A 15,095-nucleotide genomic window follows, 5' to 3' on the forward strand; every position below is an offset into this window, starting at 1 on the left:
TATATCACGGATGTACGGTATGGTACTTATTGGTATAAATTCTGTGCGTTCACAAACTTGTCTAGAAACTCTTTGTCATTTTGGGCTAAACTAGTCTGAATTATTACTTGGGTGGGGGCGTCCCGATAATAAAAATGTCTTGTGTTGCTAATGAGCCATCTGCACGAAGTACCATAGCTACGAACAATAGCCACGGATGGACGAAGGCACCGACATAGGCCAAAGCTAATAATGGCTGCTCTCATACCAAAGGTTAGAGTCACTTAGTGTTGATGGTGAATGATATCAGGTTCTTTTAGGATTTTATTATAAAAGCAATTAAGGAAAAATGCAAGTTGGTCTCGAAATGCCATTATGAATGTTTACACGTTTAGAAGTAACTTTTTTTTTGCGGGGGGAGTGGTGGCCTGTCGCCTCTGACAGTCCCTTAATTCTTGAGACCAACGTTTCTGTTCTTGTTTTGAAAATTTAGGAATACCGGACGCTCTCATTGGGACATACTAATATATAATTTTAGACGTACAATCCAAGTTGTACAGTCTAAAGTCAATTAAATGCAAACAGAGTACGTAATCTGCAAGCCACAGATCCTCAGTGATAGTATCAGTAGATAAAAAACAAAAATACAAAAAGAAGAAGGCCATCACAGGGGTCACTGATAGTGATCAAGATCCAATAATTACGAACACGATCAATGACCTCTCTGGTCAGGTTTCTAACATAGGCCCCAGGTCACATGGGGGAACATGGTGAATCGCATACATTTAGCAGCATTTCTGCTCATTGATCACCATTTTGTAGAATTCAGCAATGTTTGAACTGATTTTGTCGTGATTTCTGCCGACCCAAGGAAATTGATAAAAATTTGAAACAATCTTTGTAAAATTTACCGCAATTTCATGTGATTGAACAAAATCAATTTGTAGTGATCGGTCGCAAACGTTCCGTACGATTTGCAGTGATCGATTAAAATTTAACATAATTTTAGGCAATTCACAGCAATGTCATTACAATGTTACCGCAATTTATAGCAATCTGGCTGATTTTGTGCGATCTCACAATACAATACGCCAGCGGTTGCTTTTGGCAGTCATATTTTCGACTCCAGAGTCGACATCGCCGTTCTAGCTGCTATTGAATTTTCACGCGATTGTAATAATAAATATGTTGAAAACAGCTCCACGAAGGATTCCCTGTGATCAATAGATAGAAAATGGATCTACTATAGTTGTAAATTGTTGTTTCAGTGTGCATTCGCACGTAACATCATTATAATGACATTTAAATCCACAATGATGCATGTTCCTGTATTATATTTGTATTACGCGGGCTTTGGATGTCGATTCATTTCCCATGATGCACTGCGTATTTTGGCTTCGACCCAGCGACCGTTGGAGGCGCATCGTATTGTGAAACGCGAGAATTACCGCATATTGCCAATTAGTCTACCTTTCATGCTAAAATTCAGTAACTTCACCCTCTGTTGGCAGATTAAAATACCGCCGTATTATACCTAATCACTTCGTGAAAGGTGGCAATAGTAATAAGTTTCGGTTACAAGTATAATCAATGTTATATCCTTAGTGACCATGTTTTTCATGAGGTTGGCATGTTCTAATAAAAATGAAAGATTCACAAGAACAGTAGGTCCTGTCCGAACTACTGCTAACGGAACAATCTGGAACAAATTGTAGTGCTAGTTTTGGTACTGAAAATACATTTCTAATTAAAAAATAAACAATAAAGTTATCTAAATTTGAAGCTTTAACGGAAATTAAGTCACAAGGATGACGTAAACAAGTGTCAAATATTGTCACGCGGTGTAGAAAACGCCGAGTAAAAATATTGGTTTTACGTGCTTTTCAATAAAGAAGTAATTTGGTGGTCTTGAAAAGTGTTATTTCGATGCATCGAAATTGGATCTAATAAAAATGATTTTTTTTTGGCACTTTTCATTTTGATACAGGAGTATCAAATTGGAATCAAAATTACATAATTTTTCATGAATCGAATTGAATTGGGATCAAAATTCATTTCCAAGCTGAAGAATCGAATTGAATAGGAATCAATTTTAACCGATGTATTGCATTTGAATCGAATCGAATTATACACCTATTTTGCATCCATTTTGATTCTGCATTTCGATCCAAGACCGGGCCCACTCTCCATCAATCCAAGATGAAAGACCCACTTCCCATCACTCTCAACATTTGATGTGTAGTAAATTACCTCTTGACACGTTTAAAGGACATTTTTGTAGTCTCTTTTTCCCTTAATAAGCCTTTTTGAAGTATGGCGGGCACAAAAGGAGAGTGCGCACTTTGATTTGGCTAATCCTTTGTATGCTTTCCCGTCTGACAAATGATTACCCAAATCAAAGTACGCCCTCTCCTTTCGTGGTCGCCATACTTCAAAAAGACTAAGTTAGCACACTCAGCAGAATTGGCAAATTACATATGTGCTATTGTACTGTGTGCTGCTATTGTGATTGTGGGAAAGTATAATTTTGATGAGATTTTTCAGGAAAACACAGCTTCCCCCGATAGCTTTAACAATTGAACTTTGCTTGAATTCTCAAGATAGTGCCCGTCACTTCCCGATACATGATTCTTTTCGCTCGATCGTAAATTGTGAAATTTGTTGTTTCGGGTGATACATGTAAAAGCCTGAATGGACAGTATATTTGGTATTGTAATAAATACGTACTTCAATGACATGAGTGAAATTGACTGACATTTTATTATTGACTGATATCATCCGGCTCAAGTGTTTATATCTTTAGAATTACATGCTGAAACTGAAACAGGCCATCAAGGTTAGCAACTATTTTAACTGTTGCGATTGTCTAGTTCACATCATTTTGCGAATGGTAGTGAGCTTTGGCAAAAATTGCATTGATCATTTCATATCGAGAATTCAAATATCACGGATATACTTTTATAGGTCCTGTGGTTCTTGAGTTATGTTGCAAAGAGGGCTGAAACAAGAACACTTTTGTAAAACGTACATAACTCATGCTAGAATGAATATTTTAAACAGTTCTCTAAACAAAATAAGGACTTACTTTCATTTTTTATCACCACATCCGTGGGCCTTCATCAGAATTGTGATAGGAGCGGTAGCGCTAATCACGTGACTCCTGGAAGACCCGGAGTCACGTGACTTGATGACCGGTTTGTAGGGGGCAGTTAGTGTCGTCTCTTGTCTTGGTTGAGGTCAGGATCCATAGCAGCAATGTAATAAGCCTCCTTGATGCTCATTGGTGAGTACATAACTCATCAACAACAATAAATCAAGCAAGTTTTCAAAGTATATAATTTGTAGAAGAACTTTGATAAAACATCAAAGTGTTATTTTTCAATAATATATTGATTTAGACGATGAAAATCGATTTGTTTTTGGTTGCTTCGACCAACAAAAGATCGCGTGACCTTAAACATTGAACTAATCGGAAAATCCTACATTTAATTGTAATGTATTGGAATTGAAATTTGATTCAGAATCAAATGAAATGAAATGTTATGAATCGAATCAAAATTGTCAAAAATCAATTTTGATGCATTGAATTGGAATCGAATCAAAATTATTTTTGTATAACTAGTATCTGAATTGGAATTGAATCAAATTAAAATCTGGAAGGATAATCGAATTAGAATCAATTGAAATTTGTAGAGAGAGAGAATTGAATTGGAATTGAATTGAAATTAGATTTGTGGATCGAAATAACACTATTCTTGAACCGCTTCACGTTAGATATGAAGGATTTATAGTAAACTGTTATTAAGGACTCTGTCGTGTTCATAACAAATTATGATTCAGGTTCTTAGTCCGTCATTGTGCCAATGTATACCATACCAACCATGATTCTCTAAATGTTCCTTCGCAGACACTCCCGTGTCTTGTCATAAAATCTACATGTAAGTGATAACAAATGTTTTCTGTGTTTTTCTCCAAAAATGTATACTTTTGCGTGTCATGCCTGAATAATTAAGTTAAGGCACTTTTATTACATGCATTTCTGAAAGCATTTTGTCTCTTAAAACGTTCCGTAGGAAGCTTTCTCTCCAGTCGCTTCTTTGTCGTGTCGAGTTATGACTTGAAGAACACTTTAAAGAAAACAATAAAAGCATATCAGTTTATAAACAAAAGACTAGAATAAAAAGATCCTGTTTAATTTTCAGCATTTTTTTCTCGACAACTTTTAATAGTTCCCAAAGGACTTCTAACCCTATCCCTGAAATGACCAGTTTGCCAGTTTGTCGGCCAATGTGTAATATTATGAGCAACATAGGAAAATAATTTAGCGGCTGTGCAATAATTATGAGCCCTGGGGTGGGAGGGTGAATGGGGGGGGGCAAGTAGTTGTTGGCGAGTCGAAAAGGGAGGGCAGGCTATTTTTGGCCAGCCGAGGGGGGGGGGGGGGACAAGCGATTTTTGGCACACATTCATAGGGCTTATATCTACACAATTTAAAGTTTGCAAATTGGGATCCGTTCGGGGTAAAATTTCCGGGGGGGGGGCTCATAATTATTGCACAGCCCTTCACATCAGGAGCACCCTGTTTAATCGGGCTTTTCAGAAAGTGACCTTCGTCTGAGGGCATTTTTTCAAACATTGGCAGTTGGTAACAGGTGTCTTGTGGAAGCATTGTTGGTCATCGTATAATTGAATGCGTTATTTTAGTATAGTCTGCGCACATTTAAAGCTAACAAGTTTGGAAAAATAAAACTAATTTGTTTAAGGAATGTAGCACAATGGCAACGTGTCACTCCTTACTGTTGTGTTGTATAAATTTACACAGCGTACTAAAATTTAGCAACCTCACCCATAAATACTACCCCACCCCAATATTAGCACTTTCTATCAGTCAATTCATTATACTTCAAATTAGTTCTTATTTTGTTCAGAATAATTTATACTCCCGTGCTATTATTTTTGTTTATTTTTCCCCAATTTTTTTTTTTTTTGGTGGTGTTTGGGGGAAAAATCCATGTCTTCAATACGAAATGTCAAACAATTTCCATTGATCGTCGGCTTTTAATCCCAGCTTCATACACTTTGTTGTTAAATGGTTTATGGAATGATGTGGACCGTAGTGGTCAGCGACAACCTGTAAAGTGTACTGAGGCTTGAGGATCAACGTCTAAGCGTTGCGCCTGTGCGTAGCGCACTATAAATCACTGCACTTTTTTTTAAAGTACATACCAATAGATTTATTAGGTTTACTTCGAGGACTGTTATATATTTAAAAAAACTATATATTTCTAATCATTTGCCATAAAATATGTATTATATCGCGATTTAAAAAAAATCTAAATAATTTATATCATCAATATATTCTTCGTATTTAGAATACAATGTCTATATGTCTGATGTGCTCTTAAAATGTCCCAAAAATACTGCCCAAACGTTACTACCAGAGCCCTTAAACCTTAAAGAAAGAAATTGTTTGATTGTCGTAACCAAAAAAAAAAAAAAAAAAACTACATACCTACCATTATTTTTTATGTTACGACAATCAAACAATTTTAGGCCGTATTAGGATATAGGTATTTGCAGTAGCGTAGCCAGTGGGGGGGGCAGAGTGCCCCTGACAAAAAATGAAAGAAAAAGTGCCCTCTGACAAAAAATGAAAGAGAAAATCAGGAGGGCAAAGGAAAAGAAAAAGGGCAAGGAGCCCCTTTTCTAGCAAAATTCAGGGCCAAAATAGTGTAAAATACAAACTTTTTCCGCGCTACGTACGCACATTGTAACAATAAAGCCCTTTTTAGCCGGATAATGGGCGAAAATAGTGTAAAATACCATTGTTTTCGCGCTACGCGCGCACATCATCCCAATAGGGCCCTTTTCGGGAAGCTCGAAGACATACAGTCTCTATGTATTGTATGATGCAACTGCAATTTTTGTTCGTCTGTGCCCCCAAAATTTTATTTTGCCCCCCCTGACCAAGAAAGAAGAAAGCTGGCTACGCCCCTGGGTATTTGTAAAGGCTTTTACTTAACTTAAGTGGTAAGGATCTGCCCTCATATCGAACATTGTATATTTCAGTCATAGACTATTTCAGTCATCATTATTTTGAACATGTCTATCGACCACGAAACCGTCAATCGTGAATAATCGTTTTAAAAATTAAAATTTATTCAATCAATATAACGTAAACTAAAGCTCTGGTGAACATGTCATACTAACATGGCACAATATGTACGAGGCTTTACTGTACCTGGAATAGACTATAGTGTGTATTTTATGTATATTTCTTGATGGGTTTTTTTAAATACGTGTTTATATTATATGCAATTATTTATATGTTTCTAGATGCTTTTATAACTATTATAAAGCATATTGTAAAAGTCATATAATTCAGCAACTTTGCTGCAATGTATTATATATATAACTTGGCTGAAATGGTTTGATGATTTCATAATAGTAATGATATTGGCAAGAACAATGTGGTCCATCGGGGCCAAAGGCGGCAAATTTAAAACTGAGATAAAGACAAAAATATGGAGCAAAAAGAACAAAATTCATAAGAAAATATACATCACAAAACTGCATAACTTTAGAACTAAATATGCTACTCCCTATTCCAGAAAAATACAGAACTAATTTTGTGGGATTTAAAAAATATTATCCTGTTTTGCCAAATGAAACATAGCTAAATCCTAATCATTTAGTAAGTCCTAACTATCAATAAAAGTAAAGAAAAATGACTTTTATTTCTCTCTGGTCAAATTATTCTAAGAGCTACTGATTTTTACTTGTCAGTGAGGTTGAAATAGGCATTTTCTTTGATATTGAGGAGAAAAATCTGTGAAAATCGCATTTTTGTAGAATTTTTAGCCGAAAATCAATTTTGCCTAATACAAAGTCAGAACTTTCCATATTTGCATGGGCGCCCTCTCATTATGATGTCATAGCAACATTATGTGGGGAATTGGGGTCATCTTTGACGGCCGGTCCTACCTCCGGGTAAGGTGGTGGGGTGAACATTTTTTTTCACTAAAATGAGCGCAAAGGATTGATCTACGATTAGCTTAGGTCGTTTGGGCGTAAACGCGTGCGGATTTTTGTGAAGGATAAAATATCTTAGGGGGTTGGTACAACACCCCCCCCCGCCTTCGTAGTTCTAGATTTAATGTTTGTATAAAGTAATAACCATAGTAACTCAGTTTCAAAAATGCCTCCTTTGGCCCCCATGGCGCAGATCCTGTCATATATATCAGTTACAAGGAAAACTGGCTCATTAAATAAAATATTTCTTAAGAAAATTTATTGAACTTACGCCGTGAGTATCAAGGGAATGAAGCCCAATGTTCCGTGTATTATGAAGACCATATTTTGTTGCGTTTGCACCGTTTTACTGTAAATAGAATTTATAAGTAAGGGTGACAACAGATTGCCAATACTCTCTATACTTGCTTTGAAGCCGAAGACCACGCCTGGAAAAGATAACAGTAGAATACGATTAAACATGAAAAAATATGACGACTTTTGTCCACCATCTACAATGAACAGTTTTAAATTGGAAATTGACACGATTCCTAGTAAAATACCGCTATTTCATAATAGTCAAAAATTGTGCCAACTGTCACTCAATCTGGGTCAAAATTGACATTATGTGGGTGTCAAATTTTATTTGAAATGTATCCGAATGAAATAATTATACAGATTCGATTTTCATCAACCGTATATAATAAGGAGAACACGTAAAACTATATTTCATGATACAACGTACCATGTTCATGTTCTGAGACTACTTTGGCCAACATCGCTGGGATCAGAGGCATGCTAATAGACCGCAAAGATGCCAAAAGCACCGCTGTAATAATAAAGAGAAAACATTTTGTCGATATTGTCGACCAAATGTCGTTTCAAGTAATTAGCATTACGATTGGTTTTGGTTTCGGACACGTGGTTCCTAGCATCTTACCCAAGTAGCTTTGCCCCTCTCCAAACATCCCATCTGAGGGTGTCAGGTTCATCCGCTTAAGTAAATCTACATTTTGAAAGCGTAGTTTGGATAGTCAAAAAATCCTAGGATTATTTCCCTGTGAAAAATGTTTGCTTCCCGGGATACAAAAGAATAGACACTCGAGTGATGTATACACATCTATTCATAAGCATGTCTCATGCGGGAGGATACAGTGAAGCTATATGACTTCCTATATAGGCTAGTTGAGTTTATTTCTTTAGGTAAAGGAGTATTTCGTGATCCTAGCATCATCTTTTTATGCCATTTTTCAGTAGATATCCACGAAAAAAGATTATTCCCAAAATTTCAGTTGATTCCGATTTTGCGTTTGCGAGTTATGCATGATTTATATGCATTACATTGCTCCATAGACAGTGCGTTGAAATTTCATATTATCTTTGCTAAACGAATTAATCTGCAAGAATTTTTTTGTACATAAACATTATGTAGCCAGAGGTTTCCAGTGATATAAAAATATCAATTTTTTGAGAAAAGGGGGGATGATGCTGTAGATCACGAAATGCCCTTTTAAGTTCTTTATTTCACGAATAAATGAGAAAGGAAGAGGGGGGGAGAAAGATAGGGCGTGTGTGGGGGGAGGTTAGGGGGATAGAGACAGAAAAACAGAGGGAAAAGAGGGGATTAAAAGAGGGAATGGAAGGAAGGTTGGTTAACTTACCAATATAGAGTCCTAGCGTCGTGTTTGCAATAGCATGGAGATATCCAAAAAGAATACCGAAAACCATGCTGACTTGAAGATTCCAGAGGTCGGAAAGACACAGAGAAAAACCTTTCGAGCCTATTAGAGCACCTGTAAGAACATACGATTTACATTACAACAATTTAAACGTTTTCAACATCTTTATCCATATTCCAATGATCTATTTTCTTACCTAGAGCACTGCTAACAATAGACAAGGTCGTATAGCCGGCAACTAACACTGACGGCCAACAAAACGGTGTTCCCAATCCATACACGAGGACGATTTCGAGAACTGCAGTATTTATCACCTGATTCATAAACACTATCATATAGAGAAATCCTAAACGCCATCTTCGAAGGCGTGTTTTGTTTTTGAAAAGAAGTATCAGACTTTTTAATCCATATATGACACCGGATTCTGATTGATCCATTCCCGGTTTCGCGTTCTTCTCGTTTCTATCAACAGTTTCGATTAAAAATGGTGGAATGATAATGTACAGGAATGCAAGGCAATATGCAATAAACGAGATCCACAATGCAGGGCCAAATCCGTAATCTTCAATAAGGTATCCAATAGCCACCTGAGTCGATCCGATCCCTATTGACGGCATTGTGAAAACGATTGCGAAACGCAGTAATCGGGTTTCCTTGTTTGTAATATCAGAAATGTATGCAACATACTGGGCAGCTAATAATGTATCACTTCCGGTTAAACCTGTCAGATCAAATTCAACAAAATTGTCAATTCAGTTAGCAACCTGGACAACCGATTCTTTAGAAATGCTTAGTCGCGCTAAAAGTCGATCGATACATGTTAAAATCAGCACAATTCAGAGATACACCTTTTGCTATGAAATTAATTTTCTCGGTCAAATATAAAGCAATATTTTTTTTTTCTTCAGTAATGTCAGTTAAAAACTTGATGCTTGGATATACATTTTTTTTACAAATCCTGGTGTTAAAATTAAGCATCAAATTGTGTCTTTTAGTGTGATATTTTTGATTTTTATAGGCCTTCAGTTCGCCCGCGAGCTTTTTACGGAATTCATTTTTTACCGTCTCAAACTAAAATGAAAACGCAAATTCTGACAAAATTATGATATATCGCTCACGGTGATGTGCGTTAGAAAGTTGGGAAAAATCCTTCATTAGCGAACTATCTTACTTTGAAAAGCTAAAAGGTTGATCCAAAAAAAGGCTCGCGGGCAGAGTTTAAGCCTATCAAAATCGAAAATCTTACACTAAATGACTAAATTTCACGCCTAGGTTTAACACTAGAATTTGAAAAAAAATACAGTATCAAGCACTACAATTTTTCCTGACATTTACTGACAAAATGAAAATGATTGCTTTTCATTTGGCCGAGAAAATTAATTTTAGCTCATTTCAACACCAAATTCGATCGTTTGTATTGCCTCATTAGATGACTGAGTGAGCCTTGCAGAACAAAAGAATCGGTTGTCCAGGATGCTAACTGAATTGTCTGAGAAACATCTATCAACAATTATTTACCCCCTTTAAATGATAGCCATTATTCCTCAACCGTTGATTTTATACCAAATTTGGAGTGTGCAGTCGAAGCATAATCAGCTCATTTGCTCCAATGGTCCAAATATGGATGTCGTAGCGTACATTTTAAAGAAAGTAACCCAAGGTTTGAAAGTTGCAGCAAAATCCTATTGTCTTGTATTCAGTATCCATTGAAGAACATCTTATCAGCTTGGATTATTCTTTTAGTTTCATACATGGGGGGGGGGGGGGTCAAAACATGTGATAATCAATAACAATGGTCATTATTCACACCAGTGACCATTATTCACGTAATGTCAAATTGAAACATAAAGATTTCTATATTGTTTTCTGACTAAGAAGGTTCTATATGGCCTACCATTGTAAGTTGTCCTTTCAGTGGTAAAGGTAAATTTAAAATGTACTGATTGGGAGGTGTTAAAACAGATATAACTTTTTTTCACTTCTAGTGATCCTCGTGGTCACAGATACATTGAACTGGTAATGTTTTAATATGGGATTAAGTAAACAATGACTACTGGTGTGAATAATGATATTTTTATTGATTATTTACATGTTTTAAACTCCTCCAAGTTCACGAAACGGGAAGATAAAACCAATGTGCGCAGTGGATTCTGAATAAAAGCTTTATCTATATGGCAGATGTACCGGTACATGACTTTGCTGCAACTTCCAAATCTTGAGTTACATTCATTTCAATGTATGCTGCGACATCAATATTGGGACCATTGCAACAAGTGAGGTGTCAAAATGCGCAGAATAATTTCTGCTTCTACCACATGTTCCACAGTTGATATACGGTTAACTGTTCAGGAATAATTGCTATTATTTAAAGGGGGTAGGGGGTAATTACTTGGTACTATATATACTTATATATACTAGGGAGTGACAGGGGAAAGAGCCTCGTACGTCTCACATCGGCTCTTGTCGGGGTGGACAGCTGCATCTACCGAAACTGCCCAGCGAATCTTATTCTTAGGGTCGGTAAACACCTAGTTTCGTCTTGAGTTTGGTTTTTAAAAAAAGGGGGGTTTTGAATCAAATTTGAATCATCCCCGGTAGAATTAGCCCAACGAGAATTTGGATTTTATACTGTCCTCCCCAACCAATGCCTCCTGCTACGCCACTGATTTCTTGTTAATAGAGCATGACGTTGCCTGATCTAATACATTAATATATATTAAATATAAATTAATTATTTATTTTTATTCTTTTTTAATCGACCTGAATTAAGTTGACTCCTTACAACGTACCCTGTACAATAAACATAGACAACGTTATCACAAAGACCATAGAGAAAAGGTCCAAATTTACAGTATTATTCACCTTCAAAAAATTTAGCCACAGCGAGGACCCAAAGTGGCAGGGCGAAACGATGTACAAGAATAAATCCAACCATGAAAACAAGATAACCGAGTAAAACGAAACCGAGAATTATTTTTCGGCCTCCTCTATCGCTCCAAGTACTCAGAAGCGGCGCTACAATTATAGATGGGATAATACCACACATAGATATCACCATCTGCCAGTAAGACACCTCAGCTTGGACTTCCTGAAGACGCATGTAGTGTGGATCGCTTGTATTTTGATCCACACACGTGCCGTTTATCCCTCCGTTATCGTCAGGTAACGTCACGTTTTGTTCGATAGCTATGGTGTGTTGTAGAAACTGTGGTAACACCGAGGTCACCACTCCAAAACCCACGGCCGGTAGAAAAATCACGGGTTCTATTGTGATATATCGAGAGAATGCCCTTTGAAGGTTGGGCGGTGAGCCTGGAGGAGCAGGTTGCAGAAATGCCATGTTTTTTCTAGATGGTTTGGATTTGACTTCAACGTTGATATCTTCTTCCGCCATGATGGTTCTGGAATAAGAAACATTTCATATTATGGCACGAAAGTGATTCGACACATCAAAATAATCTCTGATCTCTCAAAAAGTATTACCTATAGCGAAACCAACGTTGTGCTAAACAAAAACATACTCTTGGTTTGCATTTAAGTTAAACTGGAACAACTTTAATAATAACAATAACGCCTCATCTTACACACGGCGAACTAATAAACAGGAATGTGCAAGAACTGAACGATAACATTCAGCCTTTGTAATGGTCGCTAACCCAGTATGTCTTAGTACGCCTAACTACGGTCATGACGGTAGGGGCTGTCATTGTTTTCGGGTGTAGATAGGAGTACACCAAGGAATGAATGACACGACTTTGAATGGGAACATTAGCTTAGCGTAAAAACAGTCAACGTATCTATTCAACGAAACCAATATTGACGATATTCAATTACGTTTTAACCCTAATATTGGGTGTAATACATAACCATTCTTACTGACCCATTAAAATGCAAAATAAGATGACAAAAAACAATGTGTGTGGGTAAAGTCGGGCAAGTGCAATGACCTCTACAATTTTGGCACGTATCACTTGATCCACTGCTTTAATTTCCATGTGTTTAGTATCTAATGAAGATAATTATATCTAACCAAAGACATCTATATTAATGATTAATGATAAAATTCTGCTCCTATTTTGGGTCAAAAACCACAAATTTTAAACAAATTGGCCAAACATGCAACTTGTAATTTACTGCAACTTTTTTTTTACTTAGAACATGCTATTCTTACTTAAAAACTGACTCATTATTACAAACTTGTGTTAAAAAGGTGTATAATTTAAGTCATTTTTGAGCTGGGGCATTTAAAGTGCAATGACCTCTCAATGTACCCAATTTCCTATGTACATGATGTCAATTTCAATTTATATGCACTACAATTCGTCGGTCGCAACACATAGTGGCGTACGTGAAGGACAAAATACGTCTCCGAGCAAAACATTTTTGAAGGATATGCTACTAGTAACTGAGTCGATTCTCGTCCACTGTCATCTCTCAGTGGTCCGATTCCATTTGAAATTGAAGTTTAAGGTTCAAACTATAACACTGCATCGTTAATAGTAAACAAGAAATAACTATTATAGGATAATAGCTAGCTCTAAACCTGTACGCAACTATGTGAAACGGAAAGTTTGAAAAATCACTTTCCGCCACTATGTGTTGCGACCGACGTGCAAACCATGTTAAAGTTGTTATATTTGGCAGCCCTCATATTATTAGAAAAAGATCATTGAACTTTCCACAGAACGTCAAGTTCAAAATTACTCAGACCTGCTCAACACTAGTGACGAGAATCTAGGTAGCCTAATTTCGTTACCGTTTTTAGATGTTCCTCAACAAGGTGAGTAACAATTGGGGGGCAAGAACATTTTGGCGAGCCGAAAGGGGGTGGCAAGCAATTTTTGGCAAGCGGAGAGGGACGGAAGCAATCAATCGATTTTTGGCACACATTCATGGGGTGCTTTTTAAATAAAAGCCACTAAAAAGGCTTAGGAAAACGGTACGGATTATGAAAATTTTCCTGCTCGCTGCGCTCGCAACATGTATCAAGACCGTTAAGGTCTATAAATTGGGATCGCCCATGTGCAAAGCGGGTGGGGGTGGCCGGCCGAGAGGGGGTAGACAAGCGCTTTTGACGGGCCGAGAAGGGGGCAAGCGATTTTTGGCGAGGCGTTTGGAAATTTTACCCCACCCCCACCGGGGGGCTCATAAATATTGCACAGCCCCTAAACTTTCCATTGGTATATAACTTTATTTTTAATGTGTGTTACCTTTAAAATCAGACTGCCATGTTGTAGGTGTAATGAATCACTGTTTCTAAAGAATGTTTGCCTTTAATAGTGTATTAATTAGTGTCTTACCTGTTTTATGACATACACAAAACTTGTAGCAAGTAGCAACTAATGTTACTGTTTTCCTCGTATGGCAGCCAATGCCATGCACATATGCGGAATACGTATAGCAAAATGTGATTGATTTGATCCGGGGATTTGATTTCCGCTCCGAAGAATATCATACACACACACACATGAACACAATACAAATGAGAGTCATTTCGTTAGGTTTCAAGTTCAGGTCCGAGGTCAAAATTACATTCCTCGTATTTAGAATGTAATTTGATGTGTTACATGTGCCCTCAGGTCCCAAACAAGAAGTTGTCTTTAAAAAAGACAAGTTCACGGACCAGGTGTATAGTACTTTGAGCTACTTTGGTCTAACATTTAATATTCATATCTAACCTACTCTGCACTTATGAAAATAAATAACTGATATGAAGCTTAATAATGATACCTGCGTCTTGACTCTGGAAAACAATTTTTTTAAACCTCACGTTGCATTTAGGTTTCACCTACAGGAAACAAATTTGGCTACAACTACGAAGAAAACTGTATCAAAATGTCCACTATTATTGCATGTTGGCAATATCTTAAATGTGTTGAATATTATTTTCTACAGATGCAAGATGTCTTATCACTAAAGTAAACAAATTACACAGCCATTATGGTCTTGCTGGCTTTTATCAGGGATATTTGTCTCATAGTCCTGCTTTTGTGAACACCAATTCCTATTTTGTAACAGAAATATTTTATACAGGATTATACAAACATTGCTGGGTTATTACTAGAGTCAATAAACATTCAATTAACTATTAATAGATAATGTACTTAGTTTTGTGCAATGTAGTTATATTAAACTTTTTCTGAAGTAAATCGCCCATTGTAGCTTGCTGCATAATTTTCGATACAGATAGGCCTAATCACAGAGTAAACATTCAGTATACTGACCATGACCTGCCTACCTAGCTTTAATTAACCAATCAGTTATGTGTATTGTCAGCATGTGATGGCTATAAGCCAATTGCAAGCATGTTTATAAAAAAAAAGGCGAACAATTTCCTACACTGAACAGACACACTGCCAGCTTTAAGGGCTAAAGAGTACTTGTCATTTTGGACAGGATTATAGATAAAGGCATACAAACTAGGGT

General features: G+C 36.8%; 1 protein-coding gene across 1 annotated transcript; it reads right to left on the reverse strand.

Moving 5' to 3' along the window:
- Positions 1-1,074: 1,074 nt before the first annotated feature.
- On the reverse strand, positions 1,075-14,143 carry LOC140169925 (proton-coupled folate transporter-like). Its single transcript, XM_072193243.1, has 7 exons — positions 13,970-14,143; positions 11,532-12,070; positions 8,866-9,390; positions 8,652-8,783; positions 7,736-7,819; positions 7,283-7,439; positions 1,075-4,106 (listed from the first exon to the last, which is right to left on the reverse strand). The coding sequence occupies exons 2-7, from the start codon at positions 12,061-12,063 to the stop codon at positions 4,037-4,039; spliced, it is 1,500 nt and encodes a 499-aa protein (XP_072049344.1). The 5' UTR covers positions 12,064-12,070; positions 13,970-14,143; the 3' UTR covers positions 1,075-4,036.
- Between the last annotated feature and the right edge of the window lie 952 nt (positions 14,144-15,095).

Source organism: Amphiura filiformis, chromosome 14, assembly GCF_039555335.1.
Source record: "Amphiura filiformis chromosome 14, Afil_fr2py, whole genome shotgun sequence".
In the NCBI taxonomy this organism is placed as follows: domain Eukaryota; kingdom Metazoa; phylum Echinodermata; class Ophiuroidea; order Amphilepidida; family Amphiuridae; genus Amphiura; species Amphiura filiformis.

Excerpts from the sequence above, each read along its gene's own strand:
- LOC140169925 (XM_072193243.1), bottom strand. The coding sequence starts at position 12,063 with ATGGCGGAAGAAGATATCAACGTTGAAGTCAAATCCAAACCATCTAGA. Across the intron at positions 9,391-11,531 it reads TGTGGCTAAATTTTTTGAAG|GTTTAACCGGAAGTGATACA; the intron begins GTGAATAATACT and ends TTGATCTGACAG. Across the intron at positions 7,440-7,735 it reads AGTCTCAGAACATGAACATG|GCGTGGTCTTCGGCTTCAAA; the intron begins GTACGTTGTATC and ends TATCTTTTCCAG.